The sequence below is a fragment of the Dendronephthya gigantea genome, unplaced genomic scaffold, assembly GCF_004324835.1.
Source record: "Dendronephthya gigantea isolate DGI-Jeju-01 unplaced genomic scaffold, DenGig_1.0 000092F, whole genome shotgun sequence".
Classification (NCBI taxonomy): Eukaryota; Metazoa; Cnidaria; class Anthozoa; order Malacalcyonacea; family Nephtheidae; genus Dendronephthya; species Dendronephthya gigantea.
Genome location: NW_021163102.1, coordinates 641,177 through 653,237, shown reverse-complemented (window position 1 = coordinate 653,237; position 12,061 = coordinate 641,177). Strand labels below are relative to the sequence as shown.

Below are 12,061 nucleotides of genomic sequence, written 5' to 3'. Positions count from 1 at the left end.
TTACATTGATCGTAAGTAGTTGATTTTTGTATATAGGTGTAAATATAATCTTGGGCCGTTTAATTAATTTTCCTTCCATGAATGACAACTTAAGTGTAGAATTAGAGTAGTAACAGTTTTAGTGTATGCAATTTTGTCTGAGCTCTCGTTTTACGTCAAACGTTGGCGCGTGATGACCCGTAAAGTTTGCTGACTTCAAAGCCAAAACCATGCATGCAAGCTAACTTTGCAACAAACTGGTTGCAAGCTGTTGTGTCAACTGATCCACTCAACCGTTATATAAAAACGCTTCGACAACCTAAAGCCAGTCATCAGTGAACTGAACTAAAAGTCAAGTGAAACATTTAGAGAAAACTCAAACAGGCGATTCAAGGCATCCTCGCTATCTCGCGTATATAGACTATAGAGAGAGATAAAAAGAAAACAGAACCGGCATTAATAACAGCATAATAACCAAGACATACACGATGGCACGCACCTGTTCAAACAAAACGCCCTATACAGAACAGAAATTGAATGTATAGAATTTAACATGAAGTAGCGCAAATATTAAATTCGTTATCTTGATTTTGTATGTTTCAAAGTCTGTTAAACGGTCCAATTTTCTTGGATACAATTGACTTAACGGATCATGGCGTTTTATAGTTTGTTTATTTGCGATATATATATGCAGAGCATGCAGCAAATCTACTCAAGCCGAGAAATCCCTTAACGTGTTAACATTACAATGATGGCAATACTCAACACGAAGCTCTCGTGTGAAATACAATTTTTAACTGTTTACTGTTATCCCTACTATAAGTATAATCTTCGTTTCTGCCTGGGATGTCAAAATGCGGTAACCAATATTCTTGTCGACAGCGGCCGTGGTTTAATAGTAGTTAAACGAACTTAATTAACGCTATAAATTACACTAAATTTGGATTGTTTCTTGAAAGACGCATGGTCCACGTCCTGCAACTCTTTGCATCTGAAATAATTATGGCATTCAATAAACACATGATGAAAATTCGATAGACATGGCAGGGTGTATAAAAAAGGACCCCTTATTAAAATATTTTGTTAGAATTTGAATGCCTTATAATTACAGCAAACCCACGGATACGTAAAATTGAAAGCGATGCACTTGACTAGAACGTCTCGACCTATTTACTGTGCCATTTACCAACCAGTCAGACAACCAGAGTTGCAAAAAAGCTGCGGGTACGCGGGTGCCACCTGAAGGAAGGTTTGCTTTGAAAGAGGTTTGTGAGGAAAGTTCAAAGTTGAACACTCTAATTGATCAAATGCATATACCAAAAAACCAAATATTTCTTTATGCTCAGTGGCGTATAGCCAGCCTGACGATTTTGTCCCGCTATGTAAATTTCGAGTTACTATGATTATTCATGTCTTTAGGATTATTCATGCATATATTATTTATCTATAAATCGCTTGTAGTTGAGTTTATAGGACAAAATTAAACAATTATCATAATTATTATCCTGATAAAAATTCACATCTTACCTATTAGTTAATATGATTCTTTACGAGAATTCCAAAATCCCTACCCCATAAATTACGATCGGGGATAAACAATTTATGTTATATTGTTATTATAGAGATATGAGGATCATGAGATACGCATATAAATTTTTATATCGGTGAAGTTTCCGGAAATGACATAAAAAGTGGAATTGCAAATGTGATTGTTGTTTCAATTGTTTCAAATATCAAAACGTGCTGAGTCAAATATACAGTATAGCATCATCAGTTGTTTCGCACGAATGTTGAATTTCAAAAAAAGCAATCGCAAATGCATAAACCAGTATTCAGAGACTTACAATTACTAGGTCGTCAAGCTACCAGTACTGCAATACTAGCAGTTAAAGTTTTATTTCAATTGTTTCCTGTAAGACACTTGGTCCTTGTCCTGCAACATTTCGAATCTAAAATGAATAACATTCGATTATTACAGGAAGAATATTAACTGCTGTTTACTTGAGCCCGCAGTATTGTCCAAGATTTAACCAGTAGATCCGGGAGATGGCAGTGAAATACGTCTTTATGAAACCACACAAGGACATTTTATTTTCGGAATCATGTTATACAGTATCTTTTAAATACCGTTAACGTTATTACACACTTCGTTTAATCTTGACTAAATCATGTCTTACTGACTGCTATGAAATGCATGCATGAACCATCATAGGCAAGCCGGTCAATGCGGCTACGTCATACTATCTTGTGCATTGGAACCATTGGGGAAATTGACTGGAAACTTAACAATTGCAATAACATAAAAAGTTACGCCTCGAACATACCTGTCTCACAAAATAAGGTTTTGGTTTGTCTGAAAAACCAATCATGGCAAATGAACTTCGAAAACCTAATGTGGCAACGTTTTCTCCTGCGGCCTCAGAGAGTGCGTCGTATGCATCTTGTGTCATTCCCCCTGAACCTTCATCATTTATGGCTGCCAGAATCAATTTCCTAATGAGACATACTTTTCTTAATTTTATCAACTACAAAAGCTTATATATAAACACCATCATGCCGGAAATCAGAGAGCTAGGGCTTTATATTAAGGAACTAAATATAGGTCAGTGGTCAGGTTTTCTATTTTAAGCCTAGCTTTCAGTTTAGTCGTAATTGTCGCGAGCAAGTCATTTTCATCGATAAGAAATAGTTCGGATGTGAATTTGGCCTTATTTGAGTTATTTTTGTATGCAAGTGGCGGCCATTGTTGACTGCGCACACATAGAAATATTCTGTCATATCAGACACCTTGACATTGCATGTTCACGTCTTCACGACAACCACGACTGAAAGGAAATCAGGCTGGTCCAGGCTTATGACTTCTTACTTCGTTTGAGATAAAACAGTATTTAGAAACTGGACCATTCTCGATATCTCATTGTGACCATGATAGGTGTCAAAAGAGGTGCTATTTTCGACATCGCCTGAAAAATCAAATACCAATGTTTGACAACGTATGAAAGCACTGAAAATATCATGATGCCAGTGCTAATCCAGTTTTTGGCCAGTTTTCCACTTCGACTAGCGAAGGTTAGGAAGAGCGGCGTAATGGCCGTATGTCATAATTTCGTTGGTTATTCAGGTAGAGTTAAAGCACTGAATGACTCATTGCAAAAAAGAAATATGCAACGTTTCGGTCGGACACAGGCTTTCAAAACGAAACGTATATCAATAGCTTTTCCTGGCCAATTCCTATGCAGAACTAGTGACATTGACAGAAAAAAATACGCCCATATTTCGCTGCGAAAGAGAAAACCTGGTGAATTGTTTAATACATATACACTGACCCACCTGTTCTGATATCAATAACCACGATGTTAAATCCTCGTTTGTTTATTGCATAATCTTTTCCGTTAACTCTGATATGGGCAAAAAATCCTCCAGGATCATTGTAACCACTGCTTGCAACGTGTATATGCAACAAAATAACTACAAAAATAAATTAATTACAATAATTTGTAGAATTAAAATAAAGTTGTTAAAGATTCTTATTTGTTTATGCAAATTTGCTGTCCTGTGTTTATGCGTGTTATAAGAACTGAATTAGAGTACTTTTTGTATCTTTAAAAAACACCCAGCCTTGATCATCAAGACTTTTCAATTGGTCTTTGCCAGTATATATTGTGATGCTCAGTTGGCAGTTTATTGATCCACTTGTTGAGCCATACTTGTATTTAAATCCAACGCATGTTGACTGCTCGAGACAATCAAATGCACAGTCAATATCTGCACGAACACTGTGACTCGAAATGATATGGGTGGATGTTAAAAGTGGAACTGTAAAATAAGAATGTTAAAAATCAATTATTTAACCACGCAAATCGTATTCTTTTTATACCCCTGTAGTTTTATTGGATATAATACCCGCGGCGATCCCTATACCTTGCAGGTACCCTAGTAAAATAATTATTGAATGAGGTTGAACATGATAACTAAGAATGATAATCATCTTCAGGTTTTGAAAACGGAAATAGGATTTTAAAGAACGAACACTTTATTCGCTCGCATCCCCGCTTTCCTTGGACTCGGTTAATGTCTTCCCCATTGGGGTGATGTCAAAACGTGACATAACACTATTTGCCACACGTTATGACGTAATAGCGTCAAAGAAGAAAGTCGTATCATACGTTAAAGTGACGTCACATGACATAGACATGACGATTTCACGCATACCTTTTACGCATTAATAACAATTCGCGCCTTGACGCTGAATGATGCATATTGTTTTCATTATTGGCTTTTTTAATGCCGTCACAAAAATAAATATTTCTTTCAAGAGTGTCCTATAAGGCCCTGTAACGGTGCAACTTGCACGCAATTCTACTTTTAAGAGATGTATAAGTTAGTTGAGAGTCTTCAAAAATGTCCATGGAATGTACTAAACAAAAAGGCTTCGTAGTAGCCGAATTTTCATCTTTCTTTTCATCTTATTCAGTAGAATTGTATTTCTAGTTGCATGAAAAATTTGAAGTGTGTAACAGGGCCTTAAATTATGATAATCGTTTAAAGCCACCTGCAACGAGATATTGATGTCATATTGCAGACGACTATTTAAAGTCAAGCTTTATTTTATTTTTTCTATAAATTTTAAAATATTTTGCTCGGACCAAAGAGACCTTCCGTAGTTGTTTTATTTCTTAAAATTGTGGTTCAACAACTAATAAATATGTGATACATTCAGGTTAGCGAATTTCATCAGGATAATTAATCAATGTTTAATGTAATATACTTACTTAATCTTCAGCAGTTTATTTTGACGGCAAAAATAAAATAACGATCCGAAAAACATATGTAACTTTGTAAGGTTCACGAATATAACTTTTACCAAAGACAAGGCGGCAATTTAACGCTATTTTATATACGGATGAAATATGACCTTTTTAATTATGTTATGTGACTATATGTTGCATATTTTGCATAGATTTTTAATTTTTTCATTCATTTTAGAAAACTGTCTTGTTTGACGTTTAAACACAATTTTGGACAGGATTAATTACTCAAATGTCTTTTTATGCTACCAGTCAAAATGATATATGTAGGAACATATACGGTTAATAGACATAGCCTATTGCCCACATTTTGCACTTTCTTTTTAATCAATATTACAGTCAACATTCTTTTCATGATTCAATTGCGAATTGCATAGGGTTTCACAATCTTGTTTTAAAGCAATTTGTGCCAGCCTGCCTGCCTGTATATATACCGTAATTTAAGCTAGGCCTTATGAACGCTTTTTCTCCGGTTTACATTTTAGATGTATAGGTATTTACGAATTACGTAAACTGCACCGCAACTTTTCATATTTCATTTTAATCATGCAGTCTACCCAAACAACATACAAGCCAAACAACATACAGCTTCAACATTGAAGCCTGTTGAAGACAATCTTTTTTGCCGTTAAAATCATATTGTTACCTGATTCAGATTTTTTGAAAAACTTCTCCAAATATCCTGTAGCCATTGTCATTGATAGTTGAAGTAACAACAGGCCTACGATAGGATACAACAGCAACATGTTACTTGACCCAAGCGTCGTGGAACCAGCCAGGAGTTCAGAACGACTTATTTGCAGTTATGCAGTAAGCCACCAGGTATAGGCCATCGTCTTTAAGACAAATGTGGAAAATTTCAATTCTGTCATATATAGGGAGCCTTTCCCAGCTATATATATATGTGTAGTTCATCAATAGAAAGTGTAAAATGCTTAGTCACACCTGTAGGAAAGTGCGTGATATGTATATATGGGACCACAAAACAATATCATGCATGCATGATATTAAAAAGGCAAGAAACATCATGTGATAAATATAAACCAATCGAATTTACAAACTCTAACAGAATATGTAAATCATATCACAAAATAAGCATGCACTGATCAGGGCCGTTGGTAGAATCTTAATTTGGGGGTGTATATATTTGTATATTCGCCTTAAGGCGCTGTTACACTATGCAATTTTCCTTGCAATTGCAAGTTAACTTGCAATGCAATTATAATTTCGAGGGATGTTAATTAGTAAAGAGTGTTCGAAATGCTAAGAAAACGTTGGCAGATCGTAAGAAATGTTCGGCGTATTTGTCAACTTTAGATGCCACAGGAGTAGAATTGCATTGCAAGTTGCAAGGAAAGTTGCATAGTGTAACACCGCCTTTATGCCCAACTGATTTAATTTGTACGCTATTGTTCCGATGATGTATGTAAACATGAATACATATACATAAAGCCATGTTGATGGCAAAGAAGATATGAAAAAGTATAGCTATAAATTAAGTGATGCAAAGCGAAAGTTGGAAATACACACCTGTCAATACCGTTAAGATTTCAGTTTTTCAGTTATCTTTACCAGCAGAAAAAATACACATTTATAACACGAAACAGTTCAACGTCTGAAACTGCAGACCCTGACGATTGATGTATTTCGCTTCAAAATTTAAACTATATTATTTGATAAAATATTATTATACGCTTTCATTTGGCCCGCTAAATATCACATGCAAAACCTGCATGCATGTTACACATGCAGGAAGCATGAAGAAACGCTTGTTGTAAGTTATATAATACTCGTTGAGAAAAGATTGTTGAAACGACCAATTTAAATTGGTTGTCTCAGATTCATTTATTTTGGATCATCTTTTTTTGCAAAAAAGACCTGAAAAATTGGTTGTTTCAACCAAGTTTTTAACCAAGTTTTATCATTTAATGGACCAAAATTGGTCCATTAACGATGAATTAATGATGAATGATATATAGGAATACATTACTTTCCATTAAATGGGATAAGTAATTGATTTTCGCCACAAAAACGTATAGCTATATATAGGTGTAAATATAATCTTGGGCCATTCACAAGTATTTTATTAATTTTCCTTCCATGAATGACAGCTTAAGTGTAGAATTAGAGTATAGTAACGGTTTTAGTGTATATATGTAATTTTGTCTGAGCTTTCGTTTTAGGTTAAACGTTGGCGCGTGATGACCCGTAAAATTTACACTTTAAAGCTAACTTTGCAACAAACTGGTTGCAAGCTGTTGTTTCAACTAACCATTCAACCGTTATATATAACCTTGGACAACCTAAACGCTTGAACAAACTAAAGCCATGCAGTCATCAGTGAACTTAACAGAGTAAAAGTCAAGTGAAACATTTAGAGAAAACTCAAACTGGCGATTCAAGGCATCCTCGCTATCTCGCGTATATAGACTATAGAGAGATAAAAGAGAAAATAGAACATTGATAACAGTATGATAAAATCAAGACCAGAAGATCATGGCACGCACCTAGAAATTGAATGCATAGAATTTAACATGAAGTAGCTAGTGCAAAATATTAAATTCGTTATCTTGATTTTGTATGTTTCAAAGTCTGTTAAACGATATAATTTTCATGGATACAATTGACTTAACGGATCATGGCGTTTTATAGTTTGTTTATTTACGATATATATATGCGGAGCAACAAATCTATACTCAAGCCGAGAAATCCCTTAACGAGTTAACATCACAATGGTGGCAATACTCAACACGGAGCTCTCGTGTGAAATACAATTTTTAACTGTTTACTGTTATCCCTATTATAAGTATAATCTTCGTATTGCCTGGGATGTCAAAATGCGGTAACCAATATTCTTGTCGACAGCGGCCGTGGTTTAATAGTAGTTAAACGAACTTAATTAACGCTATAAATTAATGATACAAAATTTCGATTGTTTCTTGAAAGACGCATGGTCCACGTCCTGCAGCTCTTTGCATCTGAAATAATTATGGCACTCAATAAACACATGATGAAAATCAGATAGACAACAGGGTGTATAAAAAAGTACCCCCTATTAAAATATTTTGTTAGAATTTGAATGCCTCATTATTACAGTAAACCCACGGATACGTAAAATTGAAAGCGATGCACTTGACTAGAACGTTTCGACGTATTTACTGTGCCATTTACCAACCAGTCAGACAACAGACATGCATGCATCGCCATGGCATCGCCTGGTAACATTTCAATAACCGAGCTCGTAGAGTAAAAAAACATACGAACATACTTGTTTTACGAAAGAAGGTTTTCGTTTGTCTGAAAAACCAATCATGGCAAATGAACTCCGATAACCTAATTTGGCAACGTTTTCTCCTGCGACCTCAGAGAGTGCGTTGTATGCATCTTGTGTCATTCTCCCTGAACCCTCATCCATTATGGCTGCCAGGATCAATTTACTAAAAAAACACAAGTGCATATGTGAAATATACTTTTATTCATTTCTTGACTGCAGAACCTTATTTAACGTGGAAAACAACTAATTAATACACGGAATATGTATGTAAGAAATGTTCAGACAAATATGATAGGCAAGCTATACATATGCATGCAGTATAGCGATGTTAAACTTATCTAAGGACGTTTCCAATTTTTAAATTATCATATATTTGTCCGCAATTCTATAACAAAACACTTATATATTGTTAAGAAGTAATTTATTCATTAATGGTCAGGAAAAAACATTCCCTAATTTTTAGGTAAAATTTTGACGTAAATTAAACTCTTAGTCTTATGTTTCCTCCTAACATGCATGCATGCAAGTAAAGTTCTCCATTCTCTACTTATATATAGCCTATATACGTATACAACGGCTATAGCTTTTCTTCTTACTTTGTGTTAAATATATTATTTAGAAACTGGACCATTCTTGTTGCCTCGGCTTCACTTCATGGGTGTCAAAAACGTCGCTGCTTTCGACATTGCCTAAATATCAAACATCTGTGATAATGCACTCTGCATGAAAAACAAATTTTACTGTCTTTACTAAACTATATTCTTGGCCAGTTTTTTACTTCGACCGTTGGGTTTGCGATTGTAAGATTCTTGGACATTTTTTTGCCTCGTAGAACTAAACACTGCTTGAATAAACACCCTGACGAAACAGTTCGATGATTTACAGCAGCAACCCGAGCTTATCAAACGATCTCTGTATGGTATCGAGCAGAACTTTGTATTTTGTGGCTGTTTCAAAAGACATGGCTTATAATGTTGTTGAGGACAAAACGTTTGGACTTAATTAGGCCCGGCCTGCTACACGGTGCAATTTTTCATGCAACTGGCAATGCAATTCCTATTGTGAGATTGAGACCACGATTGCCGAAATTGTGTTTATCACACTCTATGGAGTGTAAAGTGGTTCTGACACTTACACTTTGCAGACACTTCACTAATTAACATCTCTGAAAACTAGACTGCAATCGATCTTTTGTGATCGAAAAGACAGCGAATATCATGAGTTTGCATTTTTTTACAACCTGTAAATACTGCAAATTGCATTTCAATGACAGTCGTATACAACTAATTATACTTCTGGGATTATACTTCATTAATTCATACAGCTTCTGATTACATACAAATTCCAACAACACGACCTTTAAATAACATCCCTGAGCATGATTATTGTGGTTTATTCTCGCTTGCATTGGATTAAAAAGTGCTAAATAATGCAACTTTCGTAATATCTCATTTCAAATGAATTTGCAGTACCCCGCACTTATCCAAATTATTATGTTGGCACTTTTTTATATACCCTGTAATAGAAATATACCCTGTAATAGAAATATACCCTGTAATAGAAATATACCCTGTATGAGTATAGCTTGTTAAATCACAGAACGTCTCAAGAAAGTAAGTTTCATCCTGCTCGCTCTCCCATAGCACAGATACACAGTACACTATACACCCACCTGTTTTGATATCAACAACTACGATGTTGAAGCCACGTGTGTTCTTTGCATAATCTTTTCCGTCAACTTTAATGTGGGCGAACGATCCTCCAGGATCATCTGCACCACTGCTTACAACGTGAATATGTATCAATTTAGCTACAAAGATAATGAACTAAAAATTATAAGAGATAATTAAAGTCATTAAAGATTATAACGCAAATTTGCTACCAGGATTAAGAGTAATAAAAATTTTATAGCTATAGTACCCGTTTTATAAAACACCCAGCCTTGGTCATCATCGCCTTGGCCAGTATATATTGTGTTGCTGAGTCGGCAGTTTATTGATTCCTTTGTTGAACCATACTTGTATTTAAACCCAACGCATGTTGACTGTGCGAGACAATCAAATGCACAGTCAATATCTGCACGAACACTGTCGTTCGAAATGATATGGGTGGATGTTAAAAGTGGAACTGTAAAATAAAAAGTTAAAAATCAAACATTAATAACGGCTTGTTACGTCATTATGCATAAGGGGTCGGTTGTTCGAAAGGCGTTTAGCTTAAACGGTGGATAAGCCAAAGTTTAAAAATACTCTCGTACATCTTGTGAATGACTGAACCTGTATCTTATGCATTTAATATGTACGTCCAATGACAATTAAACTATTTACATCGAAATATTTCAGCTCAGTTGTTCAATAAATAGATAATTTGGTTTTCCATTTTGAACTTATCCACCGTTTAAGCTAAACGCCTTTCGAACAACCGGCCCAAGGTCTATAACTTTGACCTCGGTCTGAATAATTCTTGATATCATGCGAAAGCCGAATCCAATAATTGTATGTTATCACTTATGTTGCATATTGCAAAGCTTTCAGTTAAGAAAATCGTCTCATTATTAATTAATTAATTAATTATTTTACAATCTTCTACTTGTCAGTGCATGTATGACAATATTGTCGTCTGTCGACTTGTCAACCGCTCAAATTTCTTTATTATACCGCCGACATAAGGTCAGAAACGTATGGTTATACACACATACATTATTTATAAATAATCCACACAAATTTTGCACTTCATTTTAATCAATATTATAATCTTTTTTTCTAAGACTCAATAATAGCCTAAAGCAATTTGTGCTATAGTTAGTCTACCTGTACACCGTTGAACGCTTTTTCTCATAAATTCTCCCGTTCACATTTTAGATATAAATAACATATAACTTTTTACGTAAACTACAGTCTAAACATAATAATTATTTCTACATTTCAATTTATTCATGCAGTCAACCCAACGAAAATCTAGATACTCGAGGTTGAAGACAATCGTTTTTGGTGTAAAGCCGTTAAAATCGTATTGTTACCTGAATCAGATTTTTTGAAAAGCCCCTCCAAATATTCTTTAGCCATGGATAGTTGAAATAACAACAGGCCTACTATAGCATACAACAGGAAAATGTTACTTGAACCAAGCATCGCAGAATTGGCCATCGGCTTTGAGACAAATATGGAAAATTTTCAATGCGTATAGAAAGCTTTCGCAATTATCATTATAGTGAATGAAAATATAGCGAGTCGGTAGAATGCTTAGTCGATGTATGTATGTATGTATGTAAAACCTTCTTTAATGACGCTAGCCTTATCAACAAAAGTTGGTTTCCATAAGGGGCGTCCAAAACACAATAGAACATTTACAAAAGATAATAATATATCTACATAGCTATTTACAAAAGAGAAATATATAAGAAAGAAAATAGATTAAGTTGGTGTGATCCGGCCGTATGCTAAGATCTATACAAGATTGAATCTTAATTCTATTTAACAATTCATTTGCTTTACAATATTTTTGAAAGAATAAATAGATTGCGCTTCCTTAGCTTCTTGCGAAAGATTATTCCAAAGTTTAGCACCACTGTACTTAAAACTTTTTTTCAGAAATTCTCGTCTCGGTTTTGGAAGAGCCAAATCAATGTGACAGTTTCTGAGGTCATAATTATTTTGCAAAAGATTCCTCCTGATGAATAATTCTTTCAAATTAGGTGCGGTATAATCATTCAAAATTTTATATAATAATGCTGCCTTGGTCATACTTCGTCTGGAATCTAAATTTTCCCAGTCAAGTGCCCGAAGAATATCTGCAGACCTAATTTCATAGCTAGCGCCAGCTATTATTCGAGCTGCTCGATTTTGAAATTTTTGCAGCTTATCTTTCAATGTCTTGTTGCAGGTATCCCAAAGGGGAGAGCAATAATCGAAATAGGGTTGTATCAAAGCTTTATAAATCGATTGCAACATGTTTCCAGGAACATAAGGCTTGACGCGTTTTAACGTTCCTATACCTGCCC

The 12,061-nt window shown here is 34.9% G+C and overlaps 1 protein-coding gene across 2 annotated transcripts; it reads right to left on the bottom strand.

Moving 5' to 3' along the window:
- Positions 1–44: 44 nt before the first annotated feature.
- Positions 45–5,713, bottom strand: LOC114533522 (cell migration-inducing and hyaluronan-binding protein-like). Of its 2 annotated transcripts, XM_028555051.1 has the most exons (7): positions 5,434–5,713; positions 3,571–3,795; positions 3,310–3,447; positions 2,846–2,942; positions 2,304–2,472; positions 1,824–1,928; positions 45–970 (listed from the first exon to the last, which is right to left on the bottom strand). In XM_028555051.1, the coding sequence occupies exons 1-6, from the start codon at positions 5,531–5,533 to the stop codon at positions 1,866–1,868; spliced, it is 792 nt and encodes a 263-aa protein (XP_028410852.1). In that variant the 5' UTR covers positions 5,534–5,713; the 3' UTR covers positions 45–970; positions 1,824–1,865. The 2 variants fall into 2 exon arrangements, with proteins under 2 accessions (XP_028410852.1, XP_028410853.1); XM_028555052.1 differs by lacking the exons at positions 1,824–1,928; positions 2,304–2,472.
- Between the last annotated feature and the right edge of the window lie 6,348 nt (positions 5,714–12,061).